This window comes from Elaeis guineensis, chromosome 13 (genome assembly GCF_000442705.2).
Source record: "Elaeis guineensis isolate ETL-2024a chromosome 13, EG11, whole genome shotgun sequence".
NCBI lineage: Eukaryota > Viridiplantae > Streptophyta > Magnoliopsida > Arecales > Arecaceae > Elaeis > Elaeis guineensis.
Genome location: NC_026005.2, coordinates 9,976,176 through 10,001,619, shown reverse-complemented (window position 1 = coordinate 10,001,619; position 25,444 = coordinate 9,976,176). Strand labels below are relative to the sequence as shown.

Below are 25,444 nucleotides of genomic sequence, written 5' to 3'. Positions count from 1 at the left end.
TAAGATGGTTTAATCCCTCTAAAACTCCATTCTAATTCTTTCCTAGGGATTCAATTCAATTCGATCTCTATTCTAATCACAAACCAACCGTTTCAAAAGATATGGTCATTCCGATTTTGATTGTAAATGAAATACCCTCGTGATATTATCTATAGATTTTTGATCCTATGTTGAATTTAGAAATATTTGTTTAGAGTTTGCTAATAAGGTGGGAGAGCTCACTTTCTCTCCACTATTCTCAAATAAGGAAGAAAAGGATGAGTTAAAAAAATAATATTTATTACAGTGGTACCACAAATATTTTGGATCGACATATTATCATAGAATACCTCAGGCTAGCGAGTTATCGTCATGATTGCCGATCTAAGCTCGGGTATGTAGAGCTGAGCTATTTGCACCCAATCTGCTGTGCGGCCTGTCTGTCATATGAGCTTCCTCCATTATCTCGGCCTATCAGTTTCCTGATACGTACAGTAGCTATCCACCCCAAATGGATAAGTTTGGGTGTAATCAACTCCTCGTATCTCACGAGAGCAAATAAATGATAGAATATCTCGTTCACTAACAGCACGTCCAACAAGTCGACAACCTCGAAACCACACGTTTACACGATTGTTGAATCATGTTCGCTATAAATAACCTAAAACTCCGAGGATCCAAATAAGTACCCCTCTCAGAGAATCAGTTGCTACTCCCATTGTTTTTTGATTGCTGACTTGAATGTCGAAGAATCTTCACTGAAGCAAAAATCTCCGGTCCGAATTTTATTTTGCAAGTCATTCTAGTATTACTGTATAAGGCTCAGTCGCACACTTTCCGATCTCAACTGAAACAAACAGCAACAGTATTGTTTAATAAAAATGGATGATATTGTAACCAAGAAAAAAAAATGGATGGCATGATTTTCTATCTATGAAATATTTTTTAAGTAAAGATGGTTATTATTTATGGGGCACATTCACTGGCTCAAGAAAAAATTATGAAAAGCTCCCTTAATATATATGATATTATTTAATAATTTCTAATTTGTAAATGATATATTTATTTTTTTCTCTATAACAATCAAAATTGATCTCTCCATAACCTAAAATTTTTAGTTAGATCATATCTATCACTGGGCTAGTGGGTCAGTCCAACCATGAATCAACATGCATAAAAGAAAATCATAATTTTCTTTATCTGATCCTATCTATAGCTTAAAAGGAAGGACAAGCAATATGCGCAAATGAGCCCAAATTAAAAAAATTATAGTTTTTTTTTTTTCTTCTCATCCCATGAAAATAGTTATTATGATGAAGATAGAAAGGCAAATGGAGAAAAAGATTTTAATGTTTTTAATTAGAGACCTCCTTCAAACTATGGTGTGAAGTTACCCTCAAAAGTTTTGCCCATTATTTATCAGGAGTAGATAAAAGAAGAGCTACGAGCCATAGAAAGGATACTCAAAAGCTATCCAAGACAAGCCAATGCCTGGCCCAATACGACTAAACCATTTAAAGACAAAAAAGAAATCAAGGATTCAGACATCCGCCACTCAAGAAAGCACTCTCTCCCCGCAAAGTCCGCCGTCTACTTTGTCCACTCTGTCCATCACTTTAGAAAGTGTGAATAAAAAAAAATACCGAAACTATCACCATGAGCTGTAATCATGGAGTCTCTGAAAGGGAATCCCACCGTGCCTCTCGCCTCCAAGATAGATAGGGGAAGCATAATCTTCTTGACTCGACTGTCAAATCTAATTCTAAGTTGATGCAACCCGTTGTCTTGGGAATGTGTTGAGAAAAATTGATAGAAGTTTCCTTGGATTGCTGTCTATCTGCATGTCCTGAAAACTTTGGAAATGATATTTGTTTTATTTAATTCATAATTTATTCCACACGAAGTCAGCTTACTCCTTACTTTGCCTAATTTATGGATACGAAGCTGAAGTGAGTAGTTTTTTTGTAAGTTACTTTTTTTTTATATAAAATTGGTAAACGGACCAATAATGAAATATGTTGTACTCATAGTGAGATAGATTGGGATGCTTTCTTAGAACACTTAGCTCCATATCTCTGTACCTATTAAATGGAAATATATTCTTGCACTTAAAAATTTCTTAGTTATTTAAAAAAATATAGAAAATCTTATTCCTTATTTTAGAAAATACAGAAACCCTTCTTAATTATTTTTACTGAACCTTATTTACAAGCAAAAAAAATGCTCAAAAAAATATATACTAGTTGGGTAAAAAAAAATTTTAATCATTTTAGGAAACACACAGATACACTTATTAACTATTTTAGGAAATGGATAAAGTCTTTTTATTTTTTTGTTTTTGGTTGAGTTCTATTTAATTTGACATGCTAAAAAATGTTTTAGCCATCGAAGCGATTGGAAGTGTTAAAATGCCGGTCGGTGTCACAGAATGCTCGTTAATTATTAAATATATCTAATTTATTATTTATTTTTCATTCTATTTTTTAAAAAATTTTTTATTCTTCTATTTAATGAATTTATATTTATATTTTTAATATCTCCTTCCGCATCGCATCGTGTGAAGAGGTATCATTCTTGTTCCTAACTAAAAACAATGGCGGACTTCTTAAAATAGAATGGGCGTTGCTGATAATGAACTGAGAAATGTAAAATACCAACAGAGTAAATTTTGTTTATTCTGAAAGTCTCTTGCCCTTAGATTAAGCTAGCAATAAATGAATGGTGCGAAATAGGTTATGAGAAAAAATATAATATAAATTATATAATTTGCAATTTCAAATCATTGATTTTGATCAAATATTTTAAAATATAAACAAATCAACTTTCAACTAATTTGAATATGTCTAAACTATGGCCCAAACTAAAAAATGATATTATATCATCAAAATGATCAATTTAAATGATATAGATTATAATTAATAGTGTTGATTTTCATTTTCAGAGGTCCTTCATAATTTTTGACTTGAAAAAAAATTTACATGCATATATATTATATATTTATTTTTCTATAGAGTGTCAAATATTATTTTTGTTTAAACAAGTTTTTCGATAAGGCTCCATGATTAATAAAAGAAAAGGTTGTACACATGAGAAGCAGCAGAATACAAGCACAAATTGTTGTGATCAATTGTTAGATTAAAATCGATCTATTTTATCAGTTTATAAAACAATTTTTTGCTTTTTGGTTTAGGCATTTGCCATATTTCAATCCCTTGTGGAGAGTAAAATCTAAACCAAGAGAAATATATTTATTTATGATGAGTATATATATATATATAACTAATGGATGGAATTCAAGGAGTCTGGAACATTTATATTATTTCACCATCATTTGCAAGGTTCTTTGACAGATATGTGTTTTCCTCGGTAAAGGCTGTGAAGGAGTTGTAGGTACCATGTATGAATATAAGAAGCTCGTAAGTCATGCATGGACTTATGAATTAGTTTGACATATAATAGGATATAGAATTGATTGTGTTACCATTTGTTATATTTCCATGACTTCTTGAATGAGATGAATAGATGATGGGAGAAAAAATTTTGGACACACATTACTATTGTGTACCATTTATTGACACTGGATCAAAGATATTAGAATTGGATTTGTCACTTGATCAGAGATATTTTGGTGGATTCTTTTCAGGTTTCCCATCATTTTCTCAAAAAATAAAAACGAAAACTTTCAGACTCCACCTGTATATATTCAAACCCCCTTTATAAGAATACACCATGGATCTATCAACTAAAAAAACTAAATACATATATATATATATATATAAAGAGAGAGAACAAATATATTATTATTATTATTATATTCTCTCACATCTCATATTAAATCACTTCTCTCATTTGATATATTTGCTCTCTCTCTCTCTCTTTATATATATATATATATATATATATAAATTATTGCATAGAGCTGGTTTTCGGTACAGCATAGTTTATAGAACGTCTGCATGCTGCTTAAAGAGTATGGAAATTTTTCTACCAAACAATTGGGAAAGTGCCAGTGGTGGCCGGTGGGACCCTTGATTTGCCGAGATTCTCAGGGATCCACCCCAAACGCCCCTCCAAACTACCCCTTATCATTCCAAAATCGCCTTCTCATTTCAAGTATTATTACTTAAAACTATTGTAATGTGTGATATCGACAAAAATAATCAAATATTGATCCAAGAGGTCATGACCCGTTGGTGACAAATACTGCAGCCCCCATCCTTTGGGTGTTCATCTACCGGCTTCGCCTTGGAAGCCTGACAATGTTCTCAAACAATATGGCTGTAACCCTACTCTCTCCATCAGGAATTATCACCCACCATCCCTTGTTGCTGACTCCATAGGAAGTCCCACCAAAGATCAGAATCACACCAACCTCCCAAGTTCCCCATCAATTCCTTAACTTCAGATATCTCATGTGTTTCTTCCCCTGAAAGTATATTTAGAGAGCTATGAGTTTATGAAAAAGAGCTTGTGGGAGATGTGGGAAATCTGAGGTTTTAAGTCTTACCCTCCACAAAATCCTAAGGATTTTGCTACTTTCTACTTTAAGTTAAATTTACTAATAGATCACTGATTGTGGGCGGCACTGCAAGTGATTCATTCACCAATAGATCTAAAACTCTTCTTTCATTAATTCATCATATCTCAATAAAGTGCTCTGTTTTGATGTCAAGATGCATCCCTTGTCCTTTATGACCAAAAGGTTCCTTTTCTATGTTGTCTTTCTGTCCATCTTCCTCTTGGTTTTCTCTTGCTTCACTCTTCTAAGGTCCAGCAGTAGTTACCTCATACCTGAATCAGTTCTTATGTTAGTGCTTGCCAATAAGACATCAGAGCTCAGTACCCAATTCAGGGATCATAACACTCATCATCTTGACTTATTGCCTCCTCCTCCTCCTACGATATCCCGAATAAGTGTTCGACGAAATTCCAATTCCAAGAAGGATGCAAGGTGCTTAGGTGAAGGAAGAAGGAAACTATGCGACTCCAATCAGGCTTTGCTCAAGGTTTATATGTATGACTTGCCTTCTCAGTTTCATTTTGGACTGTTGGGTTGGAAGGGGAAGAAGGATCAGATATGGCCGGATGTTCGTCGTCATATCCCAAGCTACCCGGGTGGCTTAAATTTGCAGCACAGTGTTGAATACTGGCTTACATTAGATCTTCTCTCGTCGAATTCTCCGGGTGTCGTCAGGCCTTGCTCGGCAATTAGAGTGACGAATTCAAGTCATGCAGATGTGATCTTTGTGCCATTCTTCTCATCTTTGAGCTACAACCGGCATTCGAAGCTTCATGGGAAGGAAAAGATTGGTCAGAATAAGGTTTTGCAGAATGAATTGGTGGACTACTTGATGCGCCGAGAGGAGTGGAGGAGAGGGGGTGGAAAGGATCATGTGATTGTAGCCCATCATCCAAACAGCATGTTGGAGGCTCGGAGGAAGCTCGGGTCGGCTATGTTTCTGCTCGCAGATTTCGGGAGATACCCGGTTGAGATTGCTAATCTCAAGAAGGATGTCATTGCTCCTTACATGCATGTAGTGCCTTCGGTTGGTAATGATTCAGCTCCATTTGAAGACCGCCCTATATTGGCCTATTTCCAGGGTGCAATCCATAGGAAGGATGTAAGTTTCTTTTGAAATGAATTACTTGCTGCTCTATAAATTTTCAGAGACTGTTTTGATCTCTTCAGCTGCTCTTTATTGGTGTTCATTAGGAATGATCAAACTTGAGCTTTTCTGATTGATATACAGTAAGAGTAATATAAGATTACTGATTGAAATGATAAATTAGGTTTGCTAGGCTAGCTCTTTTCTAGCCTCAATATAACTGCAACACCATTCATTTTCTTCATGCTTATTATGTTTGGTTATTGGCTCTTGTTTATATCATTTCATGCCAATTGAGTAAATAATTTCATTTGGATGGGTGTTGCAGGGTGGCATGATTCGCCATAAACTTTACAGACTTCTAAAAGATGAGAAAGATGTGCACTTTGCCTATGGAAGCGTTCGGGAGAATGGAATCAGACATGCAGGTCGGGGAATGGCTTCGTCGAGATTCTGTCTAAATATAGCAGGAGACACCCCTTCATCGAATCGCCTCTTTGATGCTATTGTGAGTCACTGTGTCCCTGTGGTTATAAGCGATGACATCGAGCTGCCTTTCGAGGATGTCCTAGACTACTCGGAGTTCTGCGTCTTCGTACGGGCTTCAGATGCTGTCAAGAAAGGTTTTTTGTTGAATCTACTTAGGGGAATCAAACGAGATGAATGGACTAAAATGTGGGAAAGGTTAAAGCAAATTGCGCATCATTTTGAGTATCAGTATCCATCGAAGCAGGGAGATGCTGTTCAGATGATCTGGGAGGCAGTTGCTCGCAAGATCTCATCTGTTCATTTGAAACTTCACAAGGAGAACAGATTCCATCGAGCAGAGCTCATAGGATGAAATTCAGAAGTCTTATACCTTAGCCTTAGAAGTCTTTAGAAGGAAAATATACTGATTGGAACCCTCTTGCTGTGGAACTTTGTCTGACTTGGTCAATAAAGACCTGTAAGAATTTGTGGATAGTTTATATGGTTATCTATTATAAATTTCAATGCATACCATGGGAACTTACCAAGTTGAATTTTTCAACATTCTGGTGAAAATATATCTTAGATAATCAAAAATGGAATCTTATTAAAAATGTTAACTTGATGGGACAGTGTAATTATTGCCTAGGCAATTAGCTAAAGAATTTTTGGTGGTGAGAATTTCAGTTGCCTCAACAGAGCTAGCTGAAAAACTTGCAAAAGAAAGGAATCAATCACTAAACAAATACCCTATAATGATGAACTTCAATTCACATTTAATATATAAACCAAATAATCATTCATGAAAGATAACTACAGATAAGCAAAATAATAAATCATCATACTATCAAATTCTTTCAAGGCCAACTCTGAAACTGATTGACATCTGGTTTTAGCATTGTATGTCCAAAGAAAATCAGAGAAGATGCATGAAAGGATTTTCAGAAATTCACTATGATTTGTAAAAGTAAAGCTGTAATTTTTTGACATGGTAAAAGTCTTTTTTCATGTTTGTTTCTAAAGAAAATAATCCGCTGGATGGGTAGGATTCAATATCATTGCCCGTAACCTTCTCTTTAATTTGCTTGGACCTCAATAGCAAAACAGAGATGTTGGCTTACTATGGTCCTTGAGCATCCTTTCCTTTAATAGCTCTGTACAAATATCTTTATAATAAAACCATTGAATTATTTAACAAGATAGCGAAGACTGACCGAACCAAATGAGAAATGAAAACACACTCTGAATGCGATAAAACCTAGCAGTTTCTTCACATCACGGATGCTTCCAAGCTGTCGTTGCTTTGTCCATGGAACTCACTCCTTCAGGGCTCTGCTATCCGACAAGAAAGAGCTCAAATTGTCAACACCTGTTGTGGATGGGATCAGATCCTCTTCGAACTCTTCTTTTGCTGGTTTGATTAGGATCGAACGAAAAAGGTGGAGTTGCAGATTTCTTCTCGGCATCAAGGTTAACAACACCAATGTTGGCAAGGATGCGTGGCTTCTTTCCTGCTAGCCAATGTTCTTCACTCCACCTGAGGAAAAGATCTGTTTTTCTCATACCATAGACCATCTCTACTTGGCAAGCTAAGAAACCAACACAAAAGAGGAGAATGAGAAGCTTTTGAGTGTGACAGCCCATTGTTGCACCACTTAACCACAGAGATGAAGTATTTCTTCTTAAACTCGAAAAAATATACACCACTCTGAGACTCTGATCCTTGTCTTGGCATGCTCCATTCCCTGTAGATATAGGCCTAGTGTTTATCACCTATTGGATTCTAAGTCTAAAAGCATAAAGCAAAGTGACTTAAAAACACCTAGAGAATTTTGATTCACTTCAATCATATGCCTGCAAGCCAAGCAAAATTTAAGGCTGTTTTAGAAGGTTCTGACAGGCATGAATAAAGAGATTGGAACACAATTCTTGGGAAGCTAAGTATCTTTCCACTGGTTCCCTTGTCTCCCTCTCTCCCTCTCTAAGAAAAGCCTTAAAGGAGAGATGTGGGGAGTAGGAACCCAGCAAACGAAACACTTGCTTTATGCCTCCCTCCCTTTGATCTTCCTATGCTTTAGAAAATTCCCCTTTGAACCAAGCAGCACTCGTATCCATGCAGCGAAAAACATTAGTACTTAGTTTCTTGTGCTAAATGAGTTTCTTTATGCTTTTCTTTGCTAATCTTGCAACCAAAACTACCTCCTTTTCCTCGTTTGCTGGCTCTCAGGCCCCCATTCAAAGTTTCAAAGAGAACCACAGCAAGCTTTACTGTAATTTTTCCATGTAATTCCCTTGCTCTTTAATTTTCTCCTTTATCTATGCAGATCATATTCCCCTTTAACCGTTTCTTTATATTTATATTTGTTACACGTAATCGCATGCAGCTTGAAGGATTCTTAAAGCGCAAGTTCCCTAACTTTATCAAAAAAAAAATAAGGAGCTTCCATAGCGCCAAAATGGACTGGTCGTGGTCCAAACCAAGGAAGCCCAACTCAGATACTACCACCAATGGGTAGGCTTGTACTCTTTAACTTTGTATCAAAGCAAAAGAACAACAGAGGCTGTTGCTGCTTTCCAAGGCTTGTTCTTTGAACCTAGACCTTATCTGGGAAGGTATGCTTGTTCCATTGGAGATACATGTAGTAAAGATTGCCAAAAAAAAAAAAAAAATACAATGCTTTTAGCTATTCTTTGAAAATATATCGCCTTAATGAAATCTTAGGCTTGCACCAAAAAACTTAGGGCTTGACAAAAATTTTATACATTGTGCATATCTAAGTAAAGTTTATGTCTGTGCTCGACCTTTGAATGCAAGCATGTTATAATGCACCAGATCTAATTGAGTTGGATGAGTAAGATTATCTGCAAAGAGAGTAATTGGAAGGACTGCATGTACAAAATTCGCATCCATGCTTGATGTTCGGTATGCACAGCACCTATGCTTTTCATAAATTCTCTGATAGAAGGTAACAATACTTGGACAAGCATGCAGATTTCCAGAAATTAAGTAGAACAAGGTATTTATCACCTACCAAGGCATATTAGCATATGCAGATCCAAATCCTAAGTGGCTTCTACCTGCAGGTGCACATAGGTGAGAGAGAGGGATAGATTTTAAGAAAAAAGGGGACAGCATAAGGCTACTTTACTTTTTATGAGTTTTGGTGCTTAACATTTGCTCCTCTTCTATTAAGGTTCGAGATAAACCTACGAGATTGTGATCATTGTAGGAGGGTTAGTAAAATAAAGATGAGTGAAGGAAAAGAAAAATAAAACAAAAGGGCTGCCAAGGAATTTTCATGATTCCGCCTTCTCTTTGGAGTAGCTCCTTTTGAATTAGGAGGCATGTTTCTAGTACTACAAAGCAATCTCCTTCCCCTTTGGACCAGGCTAGCAAAGAACTTTAGGGCTCCAGTTCAATATTTTTGAATTAAAACCTGAAGGAAAAGAAGTGAACAACCCAAATTAAGTTGATGTAAAGCAAACCAGTCTAGAGGTGGTTGAAACTTGGGGAACAGAATAGTCCAGACTTTTAGAAAAAGCGGGCGTTGGAATTTGAGGTTTTGCCCATATGTAAATCACCAAAATCACGTCTTTGAATTTAAAAAACTCGTAAGACTTGCAATAAAAGAATATAAAATAAAGTGTAAAAATCATCCTCCAAACTTTCGATTGCTTTCAACTCATGCAACACAATAAAAAAAGGGTACAAAAGTCGTTATTCTGAAACTACAAGGGCAACTCCTGAGAGCCATATTAATTAGGATCTGCGAAGCCATGCAATTTGCCCAGATTGCATTGAACCATGTAACTTCCCTAGAGTTAATATTCCATAACCTCATATGTTACAACTGTTTGTCCAACCTCCTGTGCAAGGTTGGGAAGTTCCTTCTGAAGAAATATGCGCACCTCTCCCCTTTCACCAATTTGATCCATCTCCCTTTTCACCAATTTGATCCATCTGCTACTAAGCACATAAGCATACATTACTATAGAAAATATTGAAAGATCAGAAATACTACTTATTAAATGCCATTCAAATGCCCGGTATTCCATCTGTAAACTCTGCTTGTAAATTGTCATCCATACAAGTAACCACCCAAATCATGAAGACCGAGCAATAATAATTCATGAAGAGAGGAACATGATAGAGTTAGAGCATAAGAACTGAGCTTTGTTGCTCCTCCTTTCATCATAAAAAGGTATTTTAAAAAAAAAAAGATTTGGAGTACAAGAGCTCCAGAAAAGACTGAAAATGGACAAGAGTTTAACAAGCCAATGCCTTTGTTAATTACTCAAGTTACAGTGTTATCAGCAGATTCACTTCTCAATGGTATCAGGCATTTCCTTTCAACAAATGAAGTTCTTAATGAATACATAAATTAAAAAGAAAACAGAGATAATAGCAACAAAAATTCCTGTGAATTTTTTAAGCAAATCTCAAAAGCAGCTCCCATATCAACGAAGATCACAATTCCTGCCCACTCCAGATCAAATTCATTGCTGCAACTTCTCGTGGATAAAATACACAAATGGAATGCAACTGCTGTTTTAAGTAATATCTCCCGTCCCATACAGAATGTTGAGAATGCCCGCGTGGGTCATGATACCTTGCCCAAGGAATGTCTACTTTCAGAATTCAGAGCTGAAGCATTGTTCATCAGAGCCACCGCAAGATTTAACTTCACAATAGAGCTCTAGATCCCCTGCTAAGAGTATCTCAGATATCCAAGAGGATGCAATTGAGACCCACTGAACACATGTTCGTGCATCTTGCATAAAAAGCTATGGTGACAGATCTTTGCACATTACTTTTTTTTTTTCTGGAAACTTTGTCACTCATAATAGGATGTTCTCATGTTCATGCTATGTGCTACAAACTAACAAACAATCTTGCCCAAAAAGAATTTCATTTTTAATCAAGTTGGAACTCCCACATCAACAAAGATCAACACTGCTTATCGACATATTTACAAGTGAGAAGTACAGAAAAGAAAAGCTGACATGCAAAAACAAGATCCTTATCATATTTGCGGTGCAATAGAAATTGAACTTTTCAGTATACTTGTTGTCCCCGCTTTGTTTGCTCCAATCAGCCTTCCCACCAGCAACATATCGTCCTGCTTCCCTGCTACAGCAAAAGCATCCTAAATGAATGCTTCCATGTGTAATGTTTCAGATTTCTGCCTGCTAAACAGAAACAGGCTTTTCTTTTTGGCCTGTTAAGGACAGAAGAGGTTGATAAAGTTTGTTTTAGATAAAAGTTATGTATATGATTTTTTGTTTCAGATAAAAGTTATGCATATGGAATGCACACAATCAAATCCATAGTTACAGGTGAGATATTATAACATGGGAGGTTTTTTTGGTTAAACATCAATTCTAACTCCATACATTATCATTTGTTATTTTCTTTTAGTTTATTGTTTAATTTCAGCAGTTATTAATGTATATTATAAGAAACCTTTGGTACATTGGTAGGAGCAGACTAAATATTCATAAATGCATACACATTACAACTTGCATTGAAAATTTTCTTCTGTATCCCACATTTTTGTATTCATTATGAAACATTTTCATGATACCCTCTCCTTTTCTCTCATTAAATCTAAATTATTAGTTTTCAGATTTTGACCAGATCAGCCAACAAAATGAAACAAAATAGCCAGAAAAGTCAATTTGTGACTATCTGAAGTAAATGTATTAGACTCGGTTAGAGTCAGAAGACAAAAAACTTCAAGATCACAAAGACTCCTCCAGCTCCATATACCTACCAGAGAACTGCCTTAAGCCTGATCCTCCCTTGAACTCTACAAGCAACCACAAGCATCCTCCAAACCACTAGACTGGGTTTCAAAGGCATTTTATACATTAAGGCCTTTTCTCTGGCAAAACTCCATATGTAGATTTAATATGATCAATCTCCAGATTGACAATATAATTGCATTGCATCATTCCATACATCGTCTACCCACATCAAACAAACTAGTTAAACAAAATATGATCTAGTCTAAAATAAAGGGAGCAAATCCACAAGATTTCTAAAGCTTACCTTCCCCGATAACTAACGGCTTGCCCAGAAATCACTGGAGTTCAAAAATAGCATCTACTATACACATTTCAAATATGCTTTGGCTCTATCCAAACACCTGGTTCCATATATATTTCTACATAACAGCATCGACCAACAATTATTCCAAGGTTCTTTCTTTCAAATGCTGCAATACAAAATGGTAATTAAAGGTCATATTCCTACTAACATTCTCCAAAACCAACCACGCCACATTTTAGAGAAATTTGGAAGCCCATTTTGCTACGCAGAGACAGAATGCTGGGTCAGAGGCTTCTAAGTAAATTCAAAAACAATGACTGGTGAAGTCACAAGGTTTGAGAAAAGCATATAACAGTGGGATAAAATAGAGAGATTGGGAACCTTGAAAAAACAAAAACCCCAAAAATAAATGGATACAATTAGACCATTTCTGACAATCAGCATAAGTCACCTTTCAAGTTGATTATGGCATCACATACATGGATGAGAATGGTTGCTACATTTAGCCTAAACAATTTGCCACCCCATGTATTATCAGATACCCTGTCATACTCATACAGCACAACAGGTATATATAAATATCATCGCATCCAGATTCTTTATCCAACTGCTAGCTAGAAACACGTTGATCAGATCACTTTGTCAGCCTCAGACTTTTTGCTTTCTAAATGACTTTATGCTGCCGCACATAGAAAGGGTGAGAGAAAGGAAGACCCCTGTGCATCACAAATGACTGACAGATGCTGCTTTAAGATGCACATCCATAAAACAAGGACATGATGCATGGAGATGACCAATTTCTCGATACTATCAAACATCAGAGTTAAATGGTCCTGCAGTGATATTTTGGAAAAGAAATGGCAGATGTTTAGGAATAATTATTTGTCATCACAGAATCTAGTCATAATGAGCTGCCAGCTTAGTAGCAGGAATCTTATGTTTAGGTGTGCATCTGCTTCTGAATCTCCCCAGAAACTTGTCGTGCACCTGGAACCTAAGTGTTTTCTTACTAAAAATATTCTCAAGAGACCCAATTCCTCATACCTGCACCTCAATCTGCTCCGGAACCAGCAACCACTCCTGGTAAATACGGATAAAAGTGGTTCGGAGGTGTTACTGTATATGAAAGAAGCATCCTTATAGAGAACATCAACTGATCTCTGCTTTAAGAATAATTAATCAAGTTCACTGATATGATTAATTCTAACAATCTCTAGTTGTTCCCTCGAACTAAAGTTAATGAAAGGACTTCTTTTGAGAAAACAAGTTTCACAAGGCCCAACGCACATTTATAAAGTAAATGAAAGGAAAGTACAAAGAGAAGCCCAACACCAAGAAAAAAGAAAAAAGAAAATAAAAAAAAAAAACATTAGAAACTAAGGAGAGCACTAATATGAAGAATACAGGGAGAAGTTGAACGAATAATTCTGAGAAAGGCCATCTTAGTCTAGCCAAAAATGCAAAACCTAATATTATCAACACCTTAAAACATTACATCCATTTGTTGGAAAGGACTAGATTTCTAAGCCTGGTGATCAAAGAGACCACAATCAGAGCAATGTCCAAACCTGAAAGCCAGTCTTTTATGATTACAACAGTCTCGAAGAAGTCCAAGCTTCATCGAAGAGCTTGGGAGAGGCAGGAGTTTAAAAGGAAGACAGAATGTTTCCAGACTGACTGAAAAAGGACAAGGAACAAATGGTTGGTAGTCTCATCTTGGAGAGAGAAACACAGGCAAGATGAAGGTTTCATTTCTGCAGGTAGCAGTGCGAATCTTGTTATAATGGGTAACCACAATATGACCTTCATTTCCTCTGGGACAATGCAGCCTACAGAGTACAGAGCCTTGGCAAAGAGGAAAAGAAACCCCATTGGAACTGAAATTATAAACGCAATTAACAAACAAGCTGGAACAGATAAGGACTTTATATTGCATGATCCTACAAATTATTTGAACATAATTGTTTCCAAGCTCTATTATTTTTGATTGAAATATCATTTTAAATATCTATACATCAGTTCTTGGAACAATTATATTCAATTGTTTGCAATGTGTGACAAGGTACATGGAATTATATATATGCTTGGACAGATGCACAGAGAATCACAATGGTAACATCAACGCATTTCATTAGCATCATAAGGTGCATTGAACTTAGCCTTCCCAATAAAAAATCAATGGGGAAGAGATATCCAGCAAACTGCTGGACAGAACAGTCTCCAGATTTTTCCCCTCCAGTCATAGAGAAACTATGTTGTGCAAGTTGGTGTCATCTAAACTGTAGCCATTGTCTTCACAGTGGTATTCATGGCTGAACCCTGCCTATTAAGAGCCATCATGAGTATCATAGTCAAGAGAGGATAAAACAGTATATAATCAAGTTCTTAAGCGAGGAAAAGGAACAGACTGAAGAATAATAGACAATATGAATCAATGTGGAAATATTAAAAACCAATAGCCAATGTCCAATAATATCAACCAAGCAATTTGGAAGCCATACTTGGCACATTTTATTCTTTTCCCTTTTCAAAGGAAACAAATAGTGAAAGAAAAGAGGGAAAATAGTGAAAGAATGAATTACCTATTAATTTCACAAGCTTGGATATGCACAATTAGACAGATGGAGGATTTTGGGTGCTCATCAAATGCTTGTCTCCTCTAAGACCAAAGGCAGTTCCAAGCTCCGGTTACCTCTTTGAACCTTCAGAACAACTTTATCTCCAACATTATAGTCATCCAGAATCTTTGATAGGTCTGCTTTACTTCTAATCTGCCCGGGTGAACATTGTTAAGTTTTTGTTAGAAGGTTATATCCCATCTTTTCTGATATCTGAAAGATAGTACTACTGCCATAAATTCCCTGAAAAAGGCTGATCTGGAAGAACAAATACTTACAGGCTTATCATCCACCGCAACAATGACATCCCCCAGAATTATGTTCCCAGCAAAACCTCTAGTAGTAGGAAGTAAACCTGCTTTGGCTGCAACACTGTTCCCCATAACCTAGCATACAGTAGTGAAATGGTGCAACAGAATGACTATCTAATTCAACAAAGTAGAATGATTATCTAATTAAGAAACTTGTTAATTTCTCCTTTCAGATTATTAATGGTATCTCAGGACATGTCAGTGAAACAGCATAAAGCCATTCAAATCACTGTACCTGCAACACAAGGGCTCCTTTCCGAACATTTAGCTGATTAGTGACAAGATCTGAAGCTATTTCCACATTCAAACCAGCACGCACAACCTTAAAAGAAAAGGAAGTGAATAAAGCACGAGAAAATAGTAAATCATAATGTCCTTGATATCAGATTTAATACAATAAATTATGAACCCCCAAAAACCAGTGTGTTAGTTAAGTGAACGGTGCTTCCTGGAGAGATAGTCCTATCCTTCTCAGGTAAGTCTTTTTCTTACTTCATCACTGGTTCTTAAATAAAAACAACAATTACAAACCGGAAAGCATCTTTGAGATTTTTTACTACATCACTATCAAAGAATCCTTCAGTTCCTCCCTCCTCTTTTCCAGCTTCGAGCTGAATCAAAGGCCCTCATCAGTATGTTGACTCCTCACCTAGTTAAACCATCATAAAAATTCTTCTCTTTCCTATCATCAACCACTGCCACTCTTGCACTTCCTCTGACATAATCACATTCTTAGACAGTTATACAACACTTCAGACAAATGGTTGATGTTATCAAAAGAAAAAAGAATGAGTGAATAAATGAAAGAAACATATGCTTGTAAATCTGAGCCTGAAAGGATCAGGAGTTGGTTAACAATAAAGGGTTCAAGATTTCAGCTAAATTTTTCCCACATAAAGTCATCTTGGATTTTCGAACTGACTGCTCAAAACAGAGTACCAAGCATGTATAAGCAACTGATATGAAATTTATGTTTCACTGAAAGCTTTGTTTGAATTCTAAATTCTCTGAGCCGTTCAAGTTGGCATATCCCAAAATTCTGTCAAATCAAGTTGATCCTCATTAACAGATAGTTGGATGTTTCTTAGATGGACGAAGTTTGCCACATGTATGACCATATTCCTCTAAGAAAGAAAGTGTATCTACCCCTCTTTAGTCCAAAGTCAATAATGGCACATCCAAATCAAAGATCCACACCATTAATCATGACCTATACTAATCATATAAGTCAAATGTTATACGTTTTGATAGTCTCTAACCTATGCATCATGTGGATACAAAAATGGACAGTCCTCATCATGCTACAGTGCTAAAATATGTAATAAAAACCTTTAAATTGGAAATCCATCTTATTGATATGATCTACTCATGATAAAATATATAGATTGAAAATCAATAGATTTTAATGCTTAGATCATAGAGAAACAAGATATCACATCATTTTAACCATCCATTTTTGCACCCAATTTTATGCATAGATTAGAGATACACGTGTTTTGTCTCTATGCATTTTTAAGATCAACAGTGTGGATCTTTCATTTAGATGCCCTATTGATTTTGGACTCGAGAGAAGTGGACACCCTCTCTTCCAAAGAGGAGCAAAATCCATCTCTCTCTATCTATATATGCACACAGTATAATATATATACATACAGAGCGAGAGAGAGAGAGAGAGAGAGAGAGAGAGAGAGAGAGAGTTAGTCCAAGATACAATCAAGTGCATTTGGGCCCAAATGCTTCCCAGTGGAAATCAATGATTGACCTTTCAAAATAAAAATTGACATCATTGAACATGATCTATGGTGCATAAAATGGCTAGAAACAAACAAACACACACACACACACACCAAGTTTTGGTATCTTTTACCCAAGAATTCAATGAAAAATGAACAATTTTACCATGCTTTATTTGATCTATAGTCTAAAAGCATCCAAATCAGCTGAAATTGATCTACATATATTTTAAAGTATTTAGATAACAACCAATGATTTAGATTTGTAAATAGTGTATAACATACTTTAGCTCACTAGCTATATTGCTATTATGCTTGTTTGATGCGTAGGCAAGAGACCTCCAAAATAAATGATTTTTAATCTCTAGACAAAATTATACCATGTACCATGATCAAAGATGTCAATTTTTATTTTGAGAGGTGCTCATTGATTTCTATTAGGAAATATTTGAGGCCAAATACAGTCCAGTACATCCTAGCCTAACTCCAGGCATACATATACATATATAGATATATATACACATATATGCATATACATATATGTATCTAAGAATGTTGTAAAAAACCAAGGTGTCAAATTCTCCCTATAATCATGCACTGTTCTCAAACAGGTGTGGTCTGAGACATTGTATGCCCCACATAACTACTCATCATTAGCCAAGCCAGATAATACACCCAAGCTGATATGGGTTGATAGTGTGTGATACAGGGTCTGTACTATGGTATGTTCAAAATTTGATAGCTTGTGAGATTCAATAGTAGACACAAAAGGATAGGAAATTAATTGAGAAAAAAAAAATGATAAGATACATAAGTTAAACATACTTTGCCAAACTGAATTAACTGAGGTACTATCTTAAGGACAGTTGAAGATGGGATAGCAAAGCCAACACCAGCAGATGTGCCTGTAACAATAAAGTAATTTTATTATGATAATCTTTAGCAAGTTGACAAAATAATGGTTAGAGGCAAATCTGTAAATGTATGACAAAAGGTATTTTTTTCAAATAAGATCAAGCATGCACTATATTTGAATATTTTTGCTGAAAACTCCTCATATGTCCTTATATTACATATAAAGCTTTTATGCTAACAAAACAGACAAAATCTCTAAACCTTGAAAATGAAGAGATCGGGGTACAATCAAGTACTTGGGAATAAATAAATAAGAGAACATACACATAGAAAACTATATAGCAGGTGAAGTTCTAAACCATACTCTTTCTATTAAATATGCAGGCAAACTACTTTTATTACTGATCCTTTTTTGGAAGAAAAAAAAAACAAATATTAAGTCAGCCAGGACCAGTTTCCCCCAAGTGCAAACCATATAGATATCTACAATTGTTCAAAGTGGTTACAAAATGCTTATATCTGATGACAACTGCTGAAAGTTTCAAGGAGAAAAGATGATCTAGGCAAAAAAATTAAAAATACAGGGTGCAGCAAGCCATGGATGTGACTGACTACTTTAAGATGAAAAGAAAATAGTCGACCAAACCTAATAAAAAACAAAACTGAGGATAATGTTTTATGGACATTACGAAGATGAAAGCAAATGCATTTTCATGCAATTCATATTGAACAAAAAAGAGAAACAATAATTTTGTTACTAAACTAGCACATCTGATGGTGGAGTTGTTTGCTTTTCTGGATGCATTCAATGCACTAGTAAATAACAAAAGTACTCTTTAGCCTTTTCCGTGATATGTGGACAAGGTTGAAAGTTGAAACTGCTCTCATCATACACCTCCATGTGTGGAACTCAAAATACACCAAATGTGCATGTGTGCTTGCATGCATGTGCATCATATGTTTGTGTATGTGCCTGCACATCTGTGTGAGAAAAAGAAAGTTGCTTAGGTTTCTAAACGGAACTCCATAAAAGGCATTTGGGACTTCAGACAACATAAGAAGATAGCCAGATCTGTGAAAACATTGCCCCAGCCATCTGACCATTCTGTACAGGTTCGTACTACTAATATCTTCAGGAGACCTTTTCCTTACCATGCAGATCGCACACAATGAATTTTCTGCTTGAAAATTTCCATTTTATGTAAACTGAGAAGTTTCAAGGTATATTTACAATTACTCATAAAGACAATATGATTAATTATAGTTCTCACAGCTTAAAATGACCAGCAAGCAACACATAATCTTAAATGCAGGATGCACTGTTTGCCTTTTTATAAATGAAGTCACATAAAAACAATGCAAAAATAATGAAGGTTACCTGTCTGCGTAAATATTGCTGTGTTAATCCCAATCAGATTTCCTTTGGAGTTTAGCAAAGGACCACCACTGCCAAATGTCCAATTCAATATAAGAAAGTGTTTTCGATGGCATAAGTATCTATATTTCTTCTTCAAAATATAAAGGTATCTGATCTTCTTGTAAATATCTGATCTTTCCAATCCGTCTTTGTTAGTTTTGAAATACCTTTATCATGCCTCCTACAGATGTTTCCTTTTTCCACAAAAAAAAAAAGAAAAGAAAAGAAAAAAAAGACACGGATGTCTTTTCTAGAAAGGAAAAAAATGGTACATTTCTTTTTTTAAGAAAGTCTGCAATCAGATAATAGTTCGAGATCAAGCATCTCATCATGACTATGAGGGTCATAGAAAGCAATCATGTCACACTTTTTGACACTACATGCAGTCTGATTAGCATGTTCCATGGAGATGCCACTGATTTTTAAAAACAAATAAAATTGCATGATTTCTTATTTTGCAAAGGAGTTTTTGAATGGACTAAGGCGAATATTAAAAGAGTTGTTCACTGGATATATAAATTCATAGGCATTATCATTCTTAAGAGGTTAATCATGACTTGCACTATTACTCAGTGCGCCTATTCAGAAGGCTTTTAGGACGACACACCAATAGGGTCCATAGTGACACTTCATTTTTTCTGAGTGAAAATAGTAACACATTGTTAGTCCATGTAGCACATGCATGACAAGCCACATCAGTTATTTATTGCACTAAATAATGGTCACAAGTTTCTGTTAAAATTTTTTAAGATAGAAGAAGATTAATGATGATAATGACAGTCTAGGAATTATATTTAAGAAACCAGATGGCATGTGAAGCCAGATTTGCACAACACTTAAATGGAAAGAAGCATGTGAATTCTAATTCACACACAGTCATTCACTCATGTAAAACAATTCCACTAAAACTGTCATGAAAAAAGGAACATTTAAGGTACCAGATCATATCCTTTGCTTAAACTCGTTTACTAGGTTTACCATACAGATGGTGATTTAAAAATCCAAAATGGTCACATGGTAGCTATTTGAAAACTCACTCCATAACGAATCCAGATCTCACAAAATTAAAAAAAAAAAAATTAATAAATAGTAAACTGCAGTTGATATCTTAAAAGCCCATTGCTGGAATTGATGGGTAGCACTACACTTTGATGATCATTCCATGATTCAATGAAAACTTTGGACCTTTAGTTTCCTGGGATATTTCCAACAAATTCAAAACCATTGAACAGTGCAAATTGGTCCAAGCACACCACTCCAATGTAGCGCAATACTCATTCAAACCAATGAACCTTTAATCCAATCCTGGATACCTGCTATGATGATGAGAGATCTATGACTCGATCAAATGACAAACAAAATGAGATTTTTCCTAAATACAGTACCAGACATGTAAAAAGTGGATCTAGTTGAGCAACATCAACAATCAGATTTCACAAACGTAAAAGAAGCAATTGACAATTAATTAGTACTATTAAAAAAAGTTGCAAAATGTAGCTTTGTCTCAGTATTTTAACTAATAAGGATCAGAAATCTAAGTAAAAATCTACAGAATCTTTCTTGGCAATAAATTCTTACAAATGTAGTCCACAATAAGACAACTTTACTGTAAGGACTGAGAAAGCTGGTGAACAAACCTATTCCCAGGATTAATCGCTGCATCAGTCTGAATACCACCTCCAATTGTTACTCCAGTTTGACTGAAAATATCTCGATCTAATCCACTAATAACCCCAACAGTTAAAGTATGGTCAAAGCCAAAGGGATTTCCAATTGCTAAACATTGCTGGCCAACTTTTAGAGCAGATGATTGCCCTACTTTAATTGGCTTCAGAAGGTCTGCAGAAGCTTCCACCTATTAAATAATTATAGCATCACATGATAGACAAATTATGTCAATCAAAGATGTTACCCTTATTGCCAAAGAAGGAAGTGGGAAAAAAGGGCTGGATTTTACTTAGATGATTACAAAGTAACACAAGTAAAGGCCATGAGAATCATCATTTTTAATAGTAAGAAGAATAAGAATTTTTCTGACTTTGGAACAGAACATGGCTAACATTAACTGAAACTACAGTGAAGAAAAAATCTCATAAATGTCATTATTTGGATGCTTTACAAGTTTATTGCTGTTAGTAATGACTATCTAGATTGTGTATGCATCGCAGAAGGCTACACGTACCATATGGAGCCTGCAAGGCATATTGGTCATCTTGTAACTACTAGATCAAAATTGTTTAATTCCTACCAAATAATATGGACAAGTACTACTGCACTGTTGACCATACAGACGCACAAGTCATACTTATTTCAGAAAATCGTTTATATCCTTTCAAGTGATATGAATGAATTAAAAAATTCATTATGGAACATAATGCACAAGTCATACAGAATATTGCAATATTTTTTATATCCTATCAAGTGGTACAAATGAATAACAATTTCGTTATTGAACATATGGATGAGCATAAGCCACCAGCAGCAAAGATAACATCCGTAAACCCAAAGCCAAACAAATTGTTACAGTAGTATGGAAGGTAAAATTTGGTGAAAACACATGAGCAAGATAACATGAATTATGCAGGAAGCTAGTGTTTTTTGGATGAATCAATAGACTAGGATATTTGCAATCCTGAAGTCTTGACAATAAACAAAGCCCACAAAACTTAGATTAGCATCAAATTGTCAGGCAAAAAAAAAAAAAGGATGACTGGGAAAAAAATTTCTACCTTCAGCACAGCAAGATCCTTAGCACGGTCTGCACCGATCAACTTACCCTCAAAATTTTTTTGTACCCTTTCAAATATCATAAACCATGAGAAAACAGAAGTCACATTTTAATATTACATGCACACAATAACTTGAGATGATAATCACCCATCAGAAGCCAGGATGTTCACACGTGCAACCACTTGACCAGGGCTTGGATTCCTCGAAAGAGCATTTCCAACCACTGGAAAGAAAATGATAACAAGCAGAATTAAGCTAACAGATTCAGCATTTCCAACTTGTTTTGGAAGAAGTTATAATAAAATTAACCATTTGACATAATATAAGATGTCAATTCCAAAATAACCCACTCATCCACATGCATCAAATGCAAGAACTAGCTTAAAAATGAAATATGGAATCACTCAGATATATATATATATATGGTAACAAGTTAGATATATTTCATAAGGCCAAGCACTCAGGTAACAAGTTAGATATATTTCATAAGGCCAAGCACTCACGTAACCTGTCAGTTCTTACCATGGTAATTTGTCACAATGTGTCCATCATTATCCCAAACTACACCAGAACCATTTCCTTCAGGAACCTGGTATTATATGTTCAGAGAATAATTTCCATCATAAAAAGAACTGAACATAAGAATATGGAAAATTATGTCTCCACTCGATGATTAAAAATGCATTCATGTGTCAACACTGTCAATGAAGCCCTAAGCATCTATCAATTTATATAAATTTATATTTATTCTGCTGATGCATTTTTCCATAGTTCATTAAATATTCAACAAGTAATATGAGAAAATCGTATCACAAACCTCAACAACACCAGTTACGTTAAGTTGAGGGCGTAATGTTACGTCAAAGATGTTGACAACAGAATAAGTGTTTGTCTCAAAAAGTTCTACAATCCTTTCCTGCCAAGTGGGCATTGAGCAATATTATTGCTAAATAGATGCAAAGCAAGAACACAGCAAACTGCTCATTGAACACAAAGCCACCTAGGGAGATATGAATGGTACAAACCTCAGAAGGAAAGAGTGGCCCAGAGGGGAAAATGCGAGGAGTCACATCGTCAACTGTGACCGATGAGTCACCCAATGCAACAGCTGTAATAGCAAAATTTTTGAAAATGATCAAAAACAGTGTTACAAGCACTGAATTAAACTTCAGTGTGCAATGCTCATGGCTTCAAACTCTTGCATGTTCCATGAAACTACATGGTAAGATTTACCACATTAGGTGGATTAGCATGCAAAGGTAAAATCAAATATTGAGACAACAGTGCAAAGAAGAAGAATTCAAGTATTAATTTTACCATAACCAAATAATCTAGAGTACCATGCTTAATAAACAAAAGTATGATCCAGCAAAGTGCAAGGAAGATTTTTAATAATGAAGTTACTGAAGTTAAAGAAATGCAACTCATAATTATATTATCGCTTACAACCCCACACTGCACAGATTACCCAACCACTGAGAAAGATGGAAAAATCATCAAACAACAAGAAAGGCAAATGCTGGATAATAGCTTGAAGGAAGATATATTTGACACTGTCATTACAAAATGGAGTTAACATGATGAATAGGCAATGATGAATGAAGAGATTCCCGCTTTAATTAAGACTGCACTGGAACTTAATAAAACCAAGTACACATGCATATGCATACATGCAACTTCTTTTCGCATGCGTGTCTGTGTCTTCTTTTTTTTTTGGCGGGGGTTTGGGGGCATGGGGGGTGGCGTGTATGACCCCAACCGCTACACAAAAAGAGTTATGAAAAGGAATGGCAGAACAGTTATTGAAAGATAACATGGGTTACAGACCTTAGGACATTGAACAAGTAAATTAGTTTCTTTCCTACAAAAATTTCATTGGTTTAAAAAAGTGCCAAACAGTCCGAACCTGTGAAGTACCTTGAAGAATGGAAGCAGAGACATATGGCTGGAGTAACAAACAGCATACGCCGTGTTGTGCAAGGAATGATCCGGCTCATCATTTTTCCTAAGTTAATAGTCTGGTTACCAACTGGCCTAGCACATACAAAAATTTGTATCTCACTAAACATATCAATAAGTACATAGAATGGGTAAAAAATAGAAAACTCTTACCTTTGGAAGTGCCAACCAGACAAGCAATTAGACAGACTTTGATATGTGCATGAACATGCTTGCATTTGTGAAATTTTAACTGCTTACTCCTGCCATTACTTACATGGGTAACCATAAATCTAAGAAGACCTTAAAAATCTTCAATTTTTTTTGCAATATTATCAATATTAGATGGCATAATGAGAAGCCTGTTTAAATTGTGACTATGTTGTATAATTATGATGCTATTGCACGGAACTGCATTTTGACAAGATAAGATTGTGATAGATTTCCAATAATCCACTGGCTTTATTTGCTCTTAGCTGACCCAAGTCAAACAAGATAAACCTTGTTGTCTGCGGAATTTATTTCTCCGAACTGATCTTAAATATTGTTGGTAGGTGAAAGTTGAAACCCATGAACAATCGAAGAGACTGAAAATCTCAGAGTGTGTGAGCAATCCAGAGCCTTGATTTGTCGACCAACAAGACTCATGTGAGTATCCAGTATCTGAGAACAGGCTCATTTGTGAACCAATCATCCAATTGAAATGAGAGGTGCAGCATGCTAAAATAATCAATTTAGCTCCTTATTTTCCAAGACGAACTCAATTTTTACAACAATTTATATGTTATATTTACTAATCTATCGTCTGCTTCTTGTCTAATCTAAGAGAAAGATGATATTTGCACCGAAGGGCGAGCATTAACGGGAGGGAACAACAATGGATAAAAAATTCAAATCATCTTTAAGTTACTCTGGCGCAGAACTCAAGACCGAAAGATTAAAAGCAAATTCAAATCTAATTTCTCAAAGTTGGAAAAGAGATGACCTTGGAAGTGATTGGGAGTCGCGAGAAGTTTCATCGACACTGGAATCAAATGAAGTGCTTCTCTGGGAGCAGATTGACGAGATGCTATCCGCGAAGATCCTTCGGCGGCCGAAACGCCTCGGAGCCCCGAAGCCCTGGGGTTGCGGCGAAGGATTACAAGCTAAGATGTGCATTTCTTGAGGAGATCCAGCTCGGTTTCAAAAGCGGAGAGAAGAGGAAGAATCGGAGATATGGATCAGGGTTTCGAGAGGATCCGAAGAGGGATTGGAGGGGAAGCTCCCGGCGCGGGAGAGTGAGCGTACGTGTGGCCTCGGAGAGACTGGTGGGGAATAAGATATTTGAGGGCTTTTTCGTATAAATAATTATCCAGGGACGTCTTGTTAATTTGCTCAGTTAGACTCCTGACTCGCGCAGGCAAATAGACATTGTTAAGGGCTTTTCATGTAAACCAACTAGCAAGGCCCGAGGGACGCTTGTCCAAAAAAATAATAAATAATAAAATTAGTTAAAAAAAAAATTTATATTATTTTTATGTTTGATTGGGATGAGAGGAAGATTAGAAGAATGGATGATTTTCATCCATCGTTTATTTCAAAAACTTAGAGAATAGATAAAAAAAAAAGAGTTTGTCCATTTACTCTAACCTATCAATTTAAAGGAAGAATAGATAGAGCATTGAAAAATAAATTTTTACATTGATAAAATTATTTTTTATTAATTTTTTAATAAAAATATAATACTTCTATATTTTT

General features: G+C 35.6%; 2 protein-coding genes across 8 annotated transcripts; one reads left to right on the top strand and one right to left on the bottom strand.

Annotated features, from left to right (window-relative positions):
- Window positions 1–4,353: 4,353 nt before the first annotated feature.
- LOC105056580 (probable arabinosyltransferase ARAD1) lies at window positions 4,354–6,601 on the top strand. The gene is made up of 2 exons (XM_010938826.4): window positions 4,354–5,600; window positions 5,914–6,601. The coding sequence occupies exons 1-2, from the start codon at window positions 4,653–4,655 to the stop codon at window positions 6,424–6,426; spliced, it is 1,461 nt and encodes a 486-aa protein (XP_010937128.1). The 5' UTR covers window positions 4,354–4,652; the 3' UTR covers window positions 6,427–6,601.
- Window positions 6,602–10,946: 4,345 nt separating this feature from the next.
- LOC105056579 (protease Do-like 8, chloroplastic) lies at window positions 10,947–25,018 on the bottom strand. 7 transcript variants are annotated; one of them, XM_010938819.3, is made up of 14 exons: window positions 24,693–25,018; window positions 23,676–23,803; window positions 22,795–22,877; window positions 22,587–22,685; window positions 22,292–22,358; window positions 21,917–21,992; window positions 21,769–21,835; window positions 20,677–20,894; window positions 19,001–19,068; window positions 17,593–17,672; window positions 15,270–15,356; window positions 15,002–15,109; window positions 14,688–14,876; window positions 10,947–11,272 (listed from the first exon to the last, which is right to left on the bottom strand). In XM_010938819.3, exons 1-13 carry the CDS (start codon window positions 24,863–24,865, stop codon window positions 14,748–14,750), a joined length of 1,383 nt encoding a protein of 460 aa, XP_010937121.1. In that variant the 5' UTR covers window positions 24,866–25,018; the 3' UTR covers window positions 10,947–11,272; window positions 14,688–14,747. The 7 variants fall into 7 exon arrangements, with proteins under 7 accessions (XP_010937121.1, XP_029123810.1, XP_029123811.1 ...); XM_029267977.2 differs by having other exon boundaries at window positions 10,947–11,200; XM_029267978.2 differs by having other exon boundaries at window positions 10,947–11,184.
- Window positions 25,019–25,444: the final 426 nt, after the last annotated feature.